Source organism: Anguilla rostrata, chromosome 5, assembly GCF_018555375.3.
Source record: "Anguilla rostrata isolate EN2019 chromosome 5, ASM1855537v3, whole genome shotgun sequence".
Lineage (NCBI taxonomy): Eukaryota > Metazoa > Chordata > Actinopteri > Anguilliformes > Anguillidae > Anguilla > Anguilla rostrata.
The window spans coordinates 25,194,593-25,212,621 of record NC_057937.1 but is presented as its reverse complement, the minus strand read 5'-3'; the positions used below and the strand labels follow the sequence as shown (position 1 = coordinate 25,212,621).

The 18,029-nt window shown below is 37.7% G+C and overlaps 1 protein-coding gene across 5 annotated transcripts in view; it reads right to left on the bottom strand.

Annotated features, from left to right (window-relative positions):
• The window catches only part of fnbp4 (formin binding protein 4), a 117,335-nt gene extending 107,117 nt beyond the window's left edge, over positions 1-10,218 (bottom strand). For 4 of the 5 annotated variants that reach the window (XM_064337932.1, XM_064337934.1, XM_064337935.1 and 1 more), the window contains exon 1: positions 9,972-10,216. In XM_064337932.1, coding sequence (XP_064194002.1) covers positions 9,972-10,098 — 127 coding nt within the window. In that variant the 5' untranslated portion in view covers positions 10,099-10,216. Of the gene's footprint in view, positions 1-9,971 lie in introns of all 5 variants that reach the window. The other variant, XM_064337936.1, reaches the window with a different exon arrangement.
• Positions 10,219-18,029: the final 7,811 nt, after the last annotated feature.

Genomic DNA, 18,029 nt, shown 5'->3' with positions numbered 1-18,029 from the left:
GGAACGATGTGGACACTGGACACAGCTACCCAATGATGATTTTCCTTCACCACGAGTACGGATATTGACACATTTTACTCGGATGGTACTCATGCTCGTAAAAAGTACATTATCCGCACCGGATACTCGTTTCATCCTAGTATTCGGCTCAACCCTATTGTTTACATTTTTTGACAGATGTGGCTAGTGGGTAAATCGTTTCCGTCGCAGCACTTTCGACACAAGCAAAATCGGAAGCGCTATCCTAAAATTTCTTCTTACCGTGAAGAGTGCCTGACCCGCAACCGTAGTAATGTGTTAACACGGTGGCACAATTATATCGAGAAATACCATCTTTGGGAAAAAGCGCGATATTCTGTAAATGCATTTAACCTATATGCATAAAAACATAAAAACGCTTGTCAATCACCCACTTCTATTTATAATGCCATCATAGCGCGGAGTGTTTAAAACCATAAAGCCACCTCTCCGTTTTTTTTTCGTCAGCGCATCACCATTATTTTTACACTCATTCTGATATGTCGCCTAAATGACTTTTTACGTTCATTCGGCTTAAGGTGCTCCGAAAAATCACTTAGGCGCTGTGCCTAAGCCTTTCTATAGTAGGGAAAACCCTGGTATTATACCTTATTGAACCTGTGTTTTGTAGTTGTCCACTTTTGTACGTCGCTTTGGATAAAAGCATCTGCTAAATAAATGTAAAGTAATGTGGCACTGTTGCTATCCTGTTTTTACTGCCAACAAATGCGGAATGACAGACATGTGGAATAAACATTAACAAAATACATTCCATTTTACCGCGCAAGGGGTTGACCCCGCGGTTCTAGTGACGAACAGTATACCGTGAGTAGTGCTAAGTCACGTCGGCAGCACACTACATGACCAAAGACGGAAAGTTTTGAAGAGAAGCCAACTGCTTGTCCATAATTACCAATATTTATACGACGTCTCAATGCCCCTTCACAGCGATAAAAGTATCCTACTTATCAGACGGCGTTAATTTCATCAACTAAAAATATTTGTTACGACCCCTTTTTCCATGACGAAAACAAAACATAACGAAATAACAATTCAGAATAGGCCTTAGGGGTTAAAGTGAACAACTCATTTATAAAATAAATGTTTTACAATAAAGAATGAATGGAAATAGATTAATTAAATCTCCTCAATTAGCATGTTCAATCAAGCTACATCACATGGTAACAGCTAGCTAGCAGAAGGTGTTAAGGTATAACCTGTGTACTTTGCATTAGGCTACTATCTGCCGGTTAACTGAAATATCATAAAAATATAAAATATATTCACTCCAGTAATATAATCAAAACTTACCTGAAAACATGTAGTCCTTTGGCTCAGACAGTGCGGTAGTGTTGGCAGTAATGTGGGCTGCACACGTGATGGGAGAATGCACTGTGCATGCAGAGGGTCGTAATTTTACTGAATTCCTATTTAAAGGTGCAGTGTGTAGAATTCAGTGGCATCTAGCGGTGAGGTTGCAGATTGCAACCAACTGAATACCCCCCCTCACCTCCCTTCACCCCTCCCTTTCCAATGACGTAGGAGAAGCTATGGTGGCCTGTAAGTTCCAAAAATGAAGTCATCGTCTACGACAGCATCGAGTAGCCAAGTGTCAAGTGATGAGGTTCCTTGATAGATTTATAAATTGTATTTAGTTATTTAGTCTGTAAAACTATAGGTCATAGTTTACAAGTAAGATAGTGATTATGATTGTTAATTGTTCCACATTGTGGTAGCGTTTTCTTGCTAACGTTAGCTGCTTTGCATGGTAAAACAAAGAAAGACATGATGCGTCACAAAAACTATTACACTACTAACTAATGCTTACATTACAGTGTGAAATATCCTCATAAAATACCACTAACCTACTTAGACACTCAATTTAAAAAATAACGCATATAACAGAAATATTTTGAGCAGTAATACTTACATAGCAATGATGAAATCTTATCTATTTTCAACAGATAGAGACAGAGACAGAGTAAATCAATGATATTTCTATCCGCTTCGGTCTTATACTAGAAAACGATGTCAGCTAGGTCTATCAGCAAACATATGGCTTAGCTATGCCCAGAAGTCCTCAATAATAATAGTATTTTCCAAGAAATTACGAAAAATTGTTAACGTTTCGTTAGGTGCAGCGTATTTTACTGCTACCACAGAGTGAATGAGTAAGTGAATGCAATGATAACAACCCTTCGATTACGCGGACCAATGAAACGCTATTCTAAAAGCAAAACTAGACATGTTATACATCGTTAGAAAGCTTATACTCTCACCTACTGAATAAATGGATTGTCAGTCAAGCCAGACTGTATTAAAAAGGGCGACAACGCTGTAAACAACATGTGTGGTATTACCAGGGCTGAAAGCAAGGAAAATTTCTGTGCCTGAAATATGTTCAGGGGTTAGGAGAAATAATGGAGGGAAATGAAGAAATGAATTAATTGAAAATTAACATGTTTATTACCACAAATAACAAACGATAACAAATTGTACAATAACAAATTGTTCAAAACAAACAAAAAGATAAAGTGCACTGTCTGTTTGCACTGTCTGCCAGTTTCCTCTATCCAAGCCCATCTCCATTTATTTTTGACATATGTCAACTACGGTAACGGTTGTGTTTTCACCAGGTTTAATAAATTTCGTTTCCATTCTTCACCAAAAGACATTACATCTTGTGCGCATGACTTGAAGTGTTGATGACGACTGAACGTGATTGGATACCTAGGCTACTGTTATACGCTCAAAATGAACAAAATATACGCGCACAAACAAAACAAACGGAAGATATTGGAGATACTTCGGTGGTATAAGATGCTAAAAACATAGCCTAAGCCTAGCGAGCTGTAGCCTACAAGCCAGATGGATGACGGCTGTGGCGCATATCGCGACCCATTTCAGAAAGACAAGAACACCAAATCTAATCGTTTCTAAATGTGAATCCTCACGTTAACTTGAAAGGTCCAAATGGCGGAAAAAATGCATTATCTACTCATCCTTTCCTCAATCGGAAACCGTAGTCTGGTAATAGGCCTGTTTCACAAGATGGCGACCAAAACCGGATGTAGGGATACTTTGTTTCCGGTTACCGTTGCTATGGACGCAAGTCCATTTCTGACAGCAAAAAATTGAGCCTAAACAGCGATGTGTGTTCTCACAGTCCCTAATAGCTCTGCCAAAGTTCACTGTCCGATGTTATCCGCATTGTAGAAGCATTGCCAGTGAATGTTAAGCGGTCCAAACTAGACAAGGGCTATAAATTCTTTTTTGATAAGTTTACATTCAGTTATGAAGGTAAGTATAACGTTAGCTCTGGATCGCCAGAAAGCTAAATAGTTAGCTTGCTAACCACAGCAAGTTAGCCGATTAAAGAGATATTTAATTTCGACATAAATTATTTTCTGGAGACGACTCCATTGTGTTTTCGTAGCGTGAAGCAACATCTGCTGTCCGTTAACAGCGTCTCTGTTCCTCTCGGTTGTCCCGAAAATGAATGAATAGGGAGCCTGACAACTGTGAGGAAAAGCGATTCTGTTAGCTTTGCCTCCCCTGCTGACCGTCAACGTTATGTTAGTACAATGCGTTAGGCTCCACAAAATTACTTATGTTATACCGAAGTGAAATATCTCTGAACTAAGTTTTGTGACATGTTGTTTGTGCTGTACTTGTTCTAATAAAGATTTATATTGCTTGTCAGATCGCCTGTGTAATGGTATTCAGTTCACTACCGAGCTGTTTGTTTTCATCGCTGATGAAAACTACCCACACATTTTAAAAATCAGCTGATATATCTTAAGTAGGCTTGTCGCGATGTCCGTCAATACATTTTGTAATTACAACAACTAAAATAAACGTGCATCTGCAGTTTCCACATTGAATATCCAAATATGTGCTTGCTAACAAGCTAGCTGGCTAAAACGTAATTTGCTAATCATAAAATATAGCTAGCTAACTGCTAGCTAGCTAGCTAATGACATTTCTGAGTAACAAATACCACATGACTGAAACTGCGTTTGTTCTTAATGAACGATAAAAAACAGAGGAGTTGGTAGTGGACTCAGACTTCTGGACCCAAATGTATGTGAGGAGAAAAGTTTAATATCGAGTGTAATCGTATTGATTCACAAAGCAGTAGCTAACTAGCTAGCTATCGTAATGAGTTAGTTTGCAACAGTCATGCTACCTAGCAAGTTCTTATTATTTTGGAGCACATCTGTGGGAAAGCTGTGAAAGGGCAAATAAATTCTTCTTCGAATTGGTACACAGGGGAACGCAACAAAACTGGTCGCTCTTCGTCGCTGCCATTGTTTTGGTGGCTGTTAAGATAACCGGAAATGAGAGACCCCTACATCCGGTTTTCATACCCGGAAATGTGAAATAGGCCTATGGTATCCAAGTCCAAGCACAACTTTCAAAGCCATAAAGAATATCCAATACGCCTATCTTTCAAACTTTTCAATGCTCGTTCCTCCGTTGGTCTCTAAACAGCGTATGTGGCATAGGACTGCTGTTGTCAAACAATCACCAAATTAGTCCAAAAGATTGCGACGATGACATGAAAACAAAACGAATAGCATATTCATTGCAGTGCTTTATAAAAGCAGCGCGGTCACGTGCATTATTGAGCTGACACTTCGCTGAGCCACAGTGTAAACGAAAGAAGTAGGTCCACTTTATTAAATACAAAGTCAATAATTTTTTCTCATGAGAACAAATAGTCACAATGTGCATTTTATTCGTCTTATGACTGTCCATGGGTCGATTTCATGATTTATTGTGTCATTTGGGCACTGTTATAATATTTGTTGTGGACCAATGAGGTAGTTTACGTCACTTCCCGATTACTGCAGAGGACTAAGCTACAGTAGGGGCTACTGTCTATGGTCACTAGGGTGGGAGGTGGCACCTCTTGGCCTTGACATTGTGGCTCCAACCACGGTCCACCTGTGCGAAAAATGCAGGCATCCCATTTCGTAGTGATTTCATTATGGCGTGTGCTATTTACAGCTGCACTAGACGACCATAAAATAATCCTCCTCTGATGTTTTTCGGTAGCCGAGTCATTTTTACTATTTCCTTTAGCCTACTTAACCAAATAATTAGTTGGCAGAAAGCGTAATCAGCTTGCTATATTTGGTAGTCCAGTAGCCTATGCTAAAACAGTTTGCAACTTCGGCCACCAAGCCATTTGACTAGCTAGCTAACCCTAACTGGCAAGTATTCAATCTGTCAAACGTGTTTGACGGCTTGTCAGTCGTGTACATTCCGTAAATGTCTACCTGGGCCATGCTTCACGCATGTGACAAAGCTACTATAATCCCGATTTCAGTTTCACAAAGCGAATTAAGAGTCTTAAGGTTTATTTTCTGGATAACATACAACACACAATGAAATCACACACACACACAGACTTTAACGAAATTAACCATCTTTGTAAGATTGGCATTTAGAAAGGAACATGTTTTTAGCATTTAAGAGACCAACAACAGCATTTAAGACAGTGGTTCTCAGAATCGGTCCTGTCTTCATGCACCAGGTGGAAAACTTGTTGTACAAAGTGCGTTGTCATATTTACACTCCTGCAGATCAGTTATTAAAATACTTCGTAGATTTGTTAATCACCGCTGACAGTGTTAATTTTTATTCGGTAAAAAGTGACTTGCGAACGATCGGTCAGCCAGCGTCACCCAGCAAGTGAACACCACAAACGACGATGGAGTAGCAGTTACCAGGGTTTCCGCCAGTGTATTGCAAGCCAAGCGGCCCGCCGGGCCTAAGTTGACCCCCCCGCCGGGCCTAAGCATCGGGGAATTTTATTTTATTTTTTAAATGTATTTTTAAGATGTTTTTTAAACTACAGTTACAGTGGGGCAGCTCGGTTGAAAAGCTCACTAGCGACATCTGTTGGTTAAAACGTGAACGCACTGTAGGAAAGCAGGTCTGAGATCAGTGTTCTTTACCCTCATTGTGCATAGTGACGTTCAACACTTGACGCTTCCAACTAACACAAGCTAACGTTACCTAGCAAGCCACCATTTCTTATTTAGTAGGCTAACTAACCTTGTTACAAACTGCGTTATCACTTCATCTCGTCAGTACGTACATTCTTTTTATATTAACTTAAGCAGTGTGTAGGTAACGTTAAAATAGTAGCATGAATGTAACATTCGATATATTGTAACATTACATGACTTATTCATTGCCATCGAAATAACAACTTCACTTGTTTATTAACAACGTTAGCTTGATGACATTGATGTGCACGACAATGTTGTCATAACATTTTCCCGACCGTGAAAACTGCCTGACATTTTGGACAGATGTGGCTACATAGTAAATACATCGTTGTTTCCATTGCCGCACTTGACACAATTAATATCGTAAAAATCCTAAAATTTCTTCTTATGGTGAATAGTGCCTGACCGGCAACCGTGAAAATGTGTTAACACAGCGGCAAAATGAGGCTATATCTAGAAATACCATCTTTGGGGAAAAAACGCTACGGTTAAGGGTCAGACACTCTTCACGATAAGAAGAAATTTAAGGATTTTCTCGATATTACTTGTGTCTAAAGTGCTGCGACGGAAACAACGATTGATTTACGGAGGAGCCACAACTGTCCAAAATGTAAACAAGTCAGCCAGGTTTCACGGTTGGACAAACTTTTCTGACAACGTGGTCATGTAGCTAACTTAGCTAGCTAGCCAAACAGTAACACAGATACTTACTTTGTGCCATTTAGGGATAATGTCAAGGAGGAAAGGTAAAAGCCAAAAAACCTTAGACAGTTTTTTAAATGTTTACATGTGCCCAGCATTCCAAAGCTTGTTGTAAGATTCAGTAGCCAATCAGGACTTGAATACAAGCTTTTTTTTTTTTTTTTTTTAAAGAGTGCAAAAACCTTGATATTATTTATTTTAATTTAATTTCTTTTGTTGTTGTTGAAATGTGCCCAGATATGTGTCAAAAGATATTTGCCACCGGGCCTAACAACTTTTCTGGGGGAAACCCTGAGTTACTGGCTCATTAACTGACTGTGGCGAAAACCTACGACGATTACTTGCTCGGTTAACAGTAGGTCTACCAGACAGTTATACGAAAATTAGCCTAGTCAAATCACCAGTAGCCTACACATCTCTGATTGACTGACCATCAGTGTAGTTGATGTTCTTCCCCTGTGGTTCATACTGTTATAATTGCATGAGCTAACCACGGATAGCCTACCTAGCTCACTGGCAAGCTGATATGCTAGCTAAGCATATTCGTTTTGCTGAGAAACATAAATTGAAGATAATTGAACATAATTGTATTATTAATGTCATAGCTACATATAACGTGATTACATGACAGTACTGTCATGGATGGAAATTAAACTCCGTAAACATTTGATAATAGCCTATATTTTAAAACATAACGGCAGACAGTCAGCTAGCCTCAAGTTTGTTCTGCAATCGTTGGTTCAGGTTGATGGGCTTTTCCGCACCGGACTGTCAATCACATTGTGAAAATCACAGAACTTATCTCTATGGTTTTGGCTCCAAATAGACAATATGGCCACGCTCGCCATTGAGTTTCAAAACGTGTTTTAGAGACCCACGGAGAGTCAATGGGTGACGTCACAGTAGATTTGTCCATATTTTTTACAGTCTCTGGTAGAAACATGGTGGTGCAACATGGAAGCCTCCGTGGAAGAGGACCCACTCCCTATGTACATATAAAGGGCTAATTCTAAGGTAACAAAAACACAACGATTCTTATTTTCATGGGATTATACAATAATTAAAACATACTTATGAATATTATATTCCATTTCTGCCAAGTCCATTCCGCCAGATGCCACTAAATTGTACGCACTGCACCTTTAAAGGGATGCTGGCAAATTATCAGTTCATGTGATGGAAGAGTGCGCTGCTGAATGCAGTGTATGATTACAATTCAATTAAATGTGAATCCTTTTAACCAAAACATGCCATAAGACCCAGTATTGCTTTTTTTGTGTGTATTCCCCCACAAATAAGTTCACTATTAAAAGGTTAAAAAGATTTTTATATTGAAATGGTGCAAAATTCCCGAGCGTAACTTCCCTTCCAAAATTTCTGGAAATTTATCGGAAATATTCCGACCCTTTGCAACCCTATTCATAACTAGCAGTAATTCACATGAAAAAAGGACATTCTTGCAGGAGCTCTTAAGTACATTTGAGTCACACGTTGAACATCACAAAATACAATGTTTCACAGGTGTTTTCTGTTTTATGTATGATTCAATAAGCAAACTTGTCTGTCATGGTTAGTACACGTTCTTTGTACAATAGTCTGTCATGGTTAGTACACGTTCTTTGTACAATAGTCTGTGATCATGTCAAACTTAACCAATATGCCCATTCTGCAAAAACATATTGTTTCAGATATTCAATAAACAATTTGTGATAATTTATCCGGTAGTACTGGGATTTTCTGATATTCAAAGGTTGTTGTGAAATATGTCTGTGTATGCTATTGTCCTATGTCACGTGTCTATTTGTAAGGTCAGAAAGCTAGCTGAGGAAGAGAGCAAAGAGGAGTCCTAGCTACAGCTAAGCATATCAAAATGCCTTATAAACCTTACAAAAACACAAAAAGTGGACAACAGAAAAAAAACCAGAAAACGTAGCAGAGATACATAAGTTGCGAGCTCGGGAGCTGAATTGAAAGAAATTGCTGATAATTTTGTAAATGAAGGCTTATCTGTCAAATCAGAGAGTACATACAGTGCTTTATCAAGGGGATTTGTGTTGGATTTCTGATGGTGCCATCCAGTTATAGTTTAAATTCTGCCACTGCACCGTTTGTGCATCTCTTCTCCTGAAATGTACTGTAAAAATTTTAAATTATAGTATTTTCCTTGCTGTAAAAAAAAGTGAGGACAGGAATTCCAAAGACAAGTTCCATTATAATGATCATGCTACCACTGTAAAGTTGATGTACAATCAATACAATATTTTAATGTATTTAACAAGTCTTAACTCAATCAAATAATTACGGTGGATGAGAAGAAACAATGGATCAAGTACAGTCATAAAAACAATTTTGGTCACGAATAGGTGTGGTAAGCTTGTGTTTCCACAATGCACATGTGAAGATGTGCTACAACATAGACTTGTGAGTAAATGGGATCATTTGTCTATTTTTAGGGAGCTAAATACGACAGAGTTTAATTAATGCCAGTTTTTTGGCTTACAGTGTCCCCACATGTAGCAAAATAAGGAAGAAAGATCGCGGCAGTGTGGCAGTTCCCCTTAGCGGCTAATGCTAGCGCTGGGCGACTTCCGACATATTTGACGGCACAGAAAAAAACGAAAGTATTGCGAAAGTAATACAAAAAAATAACCACCGGAAGATAAAATGGAAATTCTTTATACATGACTAAGTACAGGTTGTTACCGATATTTCGACCCTGCCGAGTCTTTTCTTTACAAGCCGGATGTGGGCCGAGGTAATTATGATAGCAGGGACGTATACTCGATCAGCGACGGTTCCCCTTGATAAGATATGATAGCTAAATACAACATGATACCAGACGTCTTTCCCAGTAGGGACAACCCAAAAGGCACTATTGGTATTGTAACGTTAGCCAACTAGCTATGGACCCAAAAAATTGTAAACCCTCTCAAATCGGGTAACGGAATTCGTTCCTGTGGGCCGCTGTGCACGCATGTTACGTTAGCTATGGGACATGTAGCCAGCCAATTATGTAGATAGACGGACGTTTCCCAGAAAAACAAATAATGGCCTCAATAATTCTAACGCTATAGCTGTCATAAAATAACAATTTCAGACCACCGCCAACGCTAACTTGCTTCTGTAGAGTTGAATGTACAATCGTTGTAGCTTGGATAGCAAGCTGATAGCCACGCCATTTCGTACCGAGACGTACAAAACATGCATACTTGAGCGTTATTTTCTCACCTTCAATTCCTGAACCTGTTCCTTGTTCCCGTGAATTGGTTCCCACTGCGGTGATACTGCGAGGTCCTGTCGGTGAAAGCCGTAAAATAGTCCTACGCCCTATTCCCGTCCGTGTTTTCTTGCCCATAATTATTGAACACTTTAACCGTAGTACAGGGCCACAATAACACGAGCAACAAAAACTCGGTGACGGCTAAATCTATCAGGCTATCTCTGAGCGCAACGTAATGTAGGGAGGTGAAGCGGAAGTTTCTGGAACGACACTTCCGGTTTACTCCTCCCCATTAAATAGAGCGTCGAAAGCTAAATGTAAGCGAAATAACCACTGGGCTGGATATGGAACGGACGTTCTTTTCTCAGGGTTCTAAGCTCATTTTGAAGTTAATAGTTAATTCTTTCAACATTTCTTCTTTAAATATTGTTTCATTTAATGTCAGGGGATTGAGAGATAAGACAAAAAGGAAAGCAGTGTTTCTTTATGCAAAGAGTTTAAATGCAGACATATTTTATACAGGAAACACATTCTGGGCCAAGCGATTCCAATTTTTGGAAAGCACAATGGGGTGAGGAGATGTGGTATTCTCATGGGACGAAACATTCCACAGGTGTTTTAACGTTAATACACAAATTCAGTGGGGAAGTTTTATTTTCATTATCAGATCAACTTGGTCATTTTCTTTTCTTGTTTATTACACTGAATTATGAGCTGTATTTACTTGGTAACATCTTTGGGTATAACAATAAAAAAGAAAATATAGAATTTATTGAAATATTAAACAGCAAAATTGACTATATATTTAAAAAATATACAAATATGAAAATTATATTAGGAGGAGACTTTAATTTCACTTTGAATGATGGTATTGATAGATGGCCTGCTAAATCACATGTAGCCTCCAATTCTAAAATGACAGAATTTATGTATAGGCTAGACTTAAGATATATGGAGACTCAAATACCCTAACAAGATATATTTCACTTGGAAAAACAAAATTGTTTCTCTTAAATCACAAATAGACCTTTGGCTAATTTCAGGACATATGGTTGACTTCTTTAATAGTTGATATTTTACCAGCTCCCCTATTTGGCCATAAAATAATTTTTCTAGAAATTACTCTGTCTGCTCATTGTAAAGTCAAGAAAAGCTATGTATACTGGAAACTCCATAACTCACTTTTATCCAATGATTTATTAGAAAAAAGTATTAAGAAGGTAATAAGCAATTATTGGAATGTGGCTATTACTCAAGATGCACTTGGAAAAAATTGGGAACTTCTTAAATTTGAACTTAGAAAACTAATGATGAAAACTGGAGCCGACTTAACAAGAGCAAGGATTAAAGAAGAAACAGATTTAATCAAAGAAATCATTAATTTAAATGACATCTTACCAGATAATATTTCAGAGGAAAATAAAGTAAAACTGGCAGAATTACAACTCAAGCTTGACAATGTATACAAGCTGTGAGGCGGTGTACTGAGTGGACCCAGGTGCAGACAACGAGGCGGAGGCAGAGATGAGGTGGCAAACAAAGATTTACTGATGCAAAGCAAAACAGCAAAAACACTGAATTAAGGCTAAACAAAGGGAAGACAAAATAAACCGGAGATGAGACTCCAAAATTAACAAAATTAATACTAAAAAAAAAAAAAGATCTTAAACAGGAACACAAAGGACAGATAACAAAGAAACAAGTAAACAAACCAAATAGACTTAACAACAAGCAGAACTTTTAGTGCAAAGACATGGAATAAATAAAGAAAACCAAACAAGACACAGGTGGAACAGATGACACTTAATGAGGCTGGGTAATCAGGACAGACACAGGTGAAAGAAATCAAAAGTGAATAAGGGAGTGCTGGTGACATCTAGCGGCTGGTGCTGGAAGGACCCGGGCGAACCCTGACACAAGCAAAAGGTGCTTTTGTCCGCTCCAGAAGGAAATTGCTGGAAGAGGGAGAACAAAATTCAAACTACTTTTTTAAATTAGAAAAACACCATCAGAAAAATAACTGCTTAACAAAATTGAAAAAGGGTGACTCTGTAACTCAGGACCCTAATGAAATATCAACCATGTGTGAAAATTTCTACAAATCCCTCTATGATTCAAATTAATCAATTACAACAATCGAACATCTTATGGAAGTCGTGAAGTCAAAAAATCAACAGAGATAATCTTAATGCATGCGACCTACCTATTTCTATAAAAGACATTGAAACTGCCATTGATAAACTCAAGCCAAATAAAAGTCCAGGGACTGACGGGCGAATTTTACAAAACATTTTCTAAAGAATTATCACCCTTCTTGCATAGAGTTTATTTAGAAAGTTTTAAGAATGAAAGTCTTCCCCCTACCATGACTGAAGGCCTTATAAGTTTAATACCAAAACAGCAAAAAAAGTATTACTTGATTATTTGCGACCTATTTCCCTTCTTCAAAATGATTATAAAATCATAGCTATATGTTTAGCGAAAAGACTTAAGGAAACGCTTGATGAAATTATAGAGGAAACTCAGTCGGGATTTATGTCTGGCAGGCATATAGCTAACAATATAAGACTAGTATTAGATATTTTAGATTATTCAGAAATTATAGAATGGTTTTATTCTTTTTCTGGACTTTTACAAGGCTTTCGACACTATCGAACATAACTTTATGTATAAAGCATTGGAGCTATTCGGTTTTGGAAGAAACTTTATAAATGCAATTAGAACTTTATATAAAAATAGCAATAGTTTTATCAAACTGTCACATGGTACTTCCAAAAGATTTAATATTAGAAGAGGCCTTTGGCAAGGGTGTCCAGTCTCACCATAGCTCTTTTTTATTGTTATGCAAATTTTTAAAATACATATTAAAAATAGTGGTATTAAAGGTGTTTCCATTGCAGACATAACAATACATACAGTCAACTAGCAGACGATACCACACTGCTTCTCAAGGACAAACAACAAATTAAAAAAACAATAGAAGCTATTAATATCTTCTCTAGAGCCTCTGGTCTTTTTTTAAATGTAGCAAAATGTGAACTACTTTCTATTAAAAATGGTATGGATGATAATATATACGATATACCTGTTAAAGAAAAGGTGAAATATCTTGGTGTAAGTATAAAGAAAGATCAAACATCTAGAGCAATGGAGAACTTTAATCCTCTTATAAAAGCAATAGAGAAGAGATTTAATCTATGGCTATCTATCTCTGGAAGGGCACTGATAACTAAAGTAGAAGGTCTGTCATGGTTCTGTATTTTCTGTTTCTGTTTTTCCCCTTTTGGCCGCCAGATGGCGGCACTTCAGTTTTGTGTTTCAGTTTGTTCTCCCTCCCTGTGTTACTTGTATTATTGGTTTTAATTATTTAATTATCATTGTTCCCACCTGTGCCTTGTTATCCCCTCCTTTTCTGGTTTGATTGTTCTTTGAGTTCACCTGTGTCTTGTTCTTTCTTTCCTGACTCGGGTGCTGGTTCCTTGCATTTCATTTGTTTCTGCCTGTGTGTTCCGCCTGCTTGTGTTTTGCCCTGCTTGATTTCAGCCTGACTGTTTTGGTTTACTGTTTTCTGCCCTCGTTATGTGTTCCCAGTATTTTGACTGAGTTTCTGTGCTTGTGTTTTTAAGTATTTTTGAGTTCATTTGTTATGGCCCCTTGTGGCCTTTTGTTTGTTCCTGTTTGTTTTTGTAATAAGTAAAGTCTTTGTTTCATTTACCTTAGTCTCATTTTTACTCTGCGCTTGGGTCCAACCCGTCAAAACCCTGACAAGGTCTTTCTAAGTTAATTTACACTGAATGAAATAGAAATGAAATAGATTAAATCTTAAGAACTCATCTTCAGCTTGGAATTTGATACCCACCACTCATGTTTTTAATTCAGTTGGTGGTCTATCGTTTCTTTTAAAATGTAACTTCAATATCTCCAAGATTCCTATGAAACTTTCCATGTTTCACAGACAAATGTTAAGCTGGTGCTTACTTTACAAACATAATTTTTCATCACATAATTACTTAATATGGAACAACAAGGATATTAGATTTAAGAACAAAAGTCTCTTTATTAAGAACTGGTTTGATAAAGGAATTCTATTAGTTAGCAAGTTACTTAATCCTGAAGGTCACCTTCTTTCATATAAGGAATTTCTCTCTGTATATGGATTTCCTGTTACACCCAAAGATTATGCTATTGTATTCGATGCCATACTCAATGGTGCTATAATGCTTTTGCCATTGGCTCCAAAAGGAAAAGAAAGTATAGTTCCTTCTTTAGACCCCTACAACATCTATATTGATGCAGAGTGTTCATTACTAAGTAATAAAGCAACTAATAAATGTATAAGGAATGTAATTCTAAGAGATGTGGTTACCATACCAGCTGCTGTTTTCTACTGGAATAACATTTATGGAAATATTAACTGGAAATGGTCTTGGCTGTTAACAAAAAAATATTTACTAACTAATAAAGTAAAAGACGTAGCTTTAAAAATAATGCATAGATGTTATCCAGTTGAAGACGTACTTCAAGTTAGATTTGGACACCAACTGCTGTTTTTGTAAAAATTGTGAAGAAACTTTATTACATTTGTTTTGGGAATGTTTGTATAGAAAAACCGATATGGTGAATTTTATAAACAGAAACGGTATACACTTCAATATCACAGAGACGCATGTATTGTTTGGGGTAAAGAAGGATGACCTTAATAACATAGATGATTTGTACTTCATCAATCTTATTTCAGTTCTCGGCAAATATCACATACACACCAGCAAATTCTCTGACCAAAGGCCAAATTTTATGATTTTTAATATATATTTGGAAACTTTAAAATACTGCACAAATATTAAAGCCATGAAGACTGTGTGTTAGTAAAAAATATTATTTAATTAAAACTTAATCCCCTAACATGTCTATTTACTGTATATATTGCTGTTCCTTTTGACAATACTGTATTTTTTGTTTTCTGTAATGCTGTATCCTTTTACAAAATTGTAAACTTTGTACAACTGAAATGTTTTCTCAAAAAAAATAAAAAATAAATAAATAAAACCTGGGAAAAAAAAGCAGAACCCAATATGGCATCAAGAGCACCGCACCCCATAGGCTGTAATGGAGAATCTCTTGCCTTTTTCTAGCAATATAAGGGGTTTACAGTCATATTTTTAAGCCAGTTATACCTGAAATACATATTAGAATAAGAATCAATGCGTGATTTTACTTGACACGATTTGATAAAGTTATAGGCAAGTTGTTTTATTCATCATACTCAGCGAAGAGTTCAACACTAGACTCTCGTTGGTTGTATTGAACACATGATTATGACTAGCTGACGAATGGACTACAAAGACCATCATAATAAAATGGTTCTGCTGGTTGAACGAAATGTGATTGCGACATTACGTAAAGTAGTGTGCGGGCAGTGATAATCCAATCTATTAATTTCTTAAGTGTTTTAAAAATCAATTCCAATGTAGTGTAGCCTATAGCCTATAATATCATGTATATCATCCATAATATGTATTTCCTATTGGGCGAGAGGCAAGAATACACCCTGGACAGGACGCCAATCTATCGCAGGGGCCACACACCATTCACTCACACTCATTCCAATGGGCAATTTTAGGGTCTCCAATCAGCCTACCTGCATGTTTTTGGACTGTGGGAGGAAACTGGAGTACCCGGTGCCACCTATTACATAACATTAGCTGGATTTAAAAATTCTGGAAGCAAATGATTGCCCTTCCCCCAACATATTTCCCTTTGAGAAGAGAAGTCAGCTATAAATTACTGCTTCCCAAATAGCTGTAAAAATGCCTTTATTTGCAGCTTATAATTGCAGTAATCATTCTGATCATGCTAGTGAGAAAGGTGTGACATTTCACAGGTAACGTTATATTATTTTCAATGATATTTTCAACGTATAATTACAATACGTGATTTGCTGCTGAGGCTTTATTTACGACCAATAGTAGGGTGACCAGACGTCCCCGTTTTCTGGGGACAGCCCCCGTTTTTGGTGCCCTATTTTCTTTTCTCCTGGGGAATTAACTGAACAATTAGTGCTACTGATTGGCCAGACTGTCGTCACACCTGACTACCAGGTAAAGGGAGGCTAGAAAACTAGCACAGCCCTCGAGGACCGTGATTTGAAATATGGTCACCTTAACTAATAGACTAATATAACCGGCTAGCCAGTTAGCTCATTTTCGTTCGGTACGACCTACACAGCTTCTCCATCAGCTTCGACTGCATGATGTCCAGTTTTGACAAATTCTAAATCTTTTTGATTGAAATCCAAGGACTGTGCAAGCCACTAAAGTAAACTCAATTCAAGTTAGTCCAGTTGCCTGCACAGTGCCCAGATTTTAATCCAATGCAGCACCTTTAGGATAGAAGGTTAAAGGTAGAAACAGGAGGTTCTCAGCATGAATGTGTCCGAAAAATACGAACTGCGTTAGCATTCAGGCTATTCTGGAGCAAAACGGGGTCTTACCAGGTACTAGATGGGTGTACCTAATAAAGTGGCACTGAGTGTCTGTGGGTATATATACATACACACATATACATATAAATATCACTTTATGTGTGTATATTGTTTTATTTGTTTTGGTAAAATCCTCGCAGATTTATTTGAGAAATCAATGAATGTTAATACTACTACTACTACCACTAACAATAATAATAATAATAATAATAATAATTAAAGCTGCAAGCGGTGTGGGAGGGGTCCAAGCATTGGCACAAGTCCGCCCCCTATGGAGCGATTTTCAAATGGTTTTGTCCTCATGATCATATACCTTCACCCAACATATCTACTGCATCGCCATGTCTCCTAGCTGCTAGGCGAAAAGGCCTTTACTATGTCGTAACACTAGAGGCTGTTTTATACTTCTGCATAGTACACGTAAAAATGGGTCTGTGTAGGGGTTGTGCGCAATGTGCGCAGCACGTGCGACGGTTGCAGACCACGGCCATGTTGAAGACGCAGACCTCCTCAAGAAATTAAAAGCGCGTAGTTAGTAACCAGTGCCCGCATATGCAGTAAAGAAGATGATTGGTTGACTGCTGACATGAGGTCACTGGCATACGCCTCTGACTAACAGGTTATAACAGTTGATTCACAAAACCGACAGGCAACGTTAAATATGCGACTAAAAGCGGTTTTGTAAGGTGAATGTCTTCGTTGCAACAAGTTACATCTAGCTGAGCATTTTTATGGTCATTGGTGCAGTATTTAGTAAGTTTGTAAATATGAATGAAGGTGTTGTCTTTTGAACTATAACAGTCAGTAACAAAATCTAATTACGTGGCCTGCGCAACCTGTGCAATATGCCGCACATGTATAAATTATCTGGCCCTTCGTGAGTGCCGCACACAATGGAAACTATGCAGACTACGCAAAAGTATAAAACAGCATTTAGATGGTCCAGCGTGTATGTAGAGCTGCAGCGCATCCGTGCCGCAACAAAAAAATAGGCGTCAGAGACATATTCCAATCCATTGCTCAGCTTAGCAGAGAATGCACATTTCAGAGCACCTCAGACACAGATAGAATAATAACACATAAATACACATTTCAAATAATAAATACGACATTGAGAAAAAACGAAACAAAAGATGAAATATCAACTCGCGACCTGCATACTGCGTGCAGAGTAGCCTACCGTATTATTTATTTAGACATTGGCAGATAAGATAATTTTCGGTTACGCTGAACTATAAAACGCTATTCCAAAAGCAAAATCAGACATGTTATACATCATTAGATAGCTCATACTCTCATAAACTGAATAAATGAATTGTCAATTAAGCCAAATTGTACTAAAAAGGGCGACAATGCCGAAAGCAACAGGTGTGGTATTTCGCACAGTTATTTTTGAAGGTAGCCTACCCAGTTATCACAAATGTGCGTATATTTAGGGGTCCAAGCAGCGAAGCTGGTGGAACCCTATTGTATCTGTTAGGATTATTATTATTATTATTAGGGGTCCAAGCAGTGAAGCTGGTGGAACCCAATTGTATTTGTTAGAATTATTATTATTATTATTATTATTAGGGGTCCAAGCAGC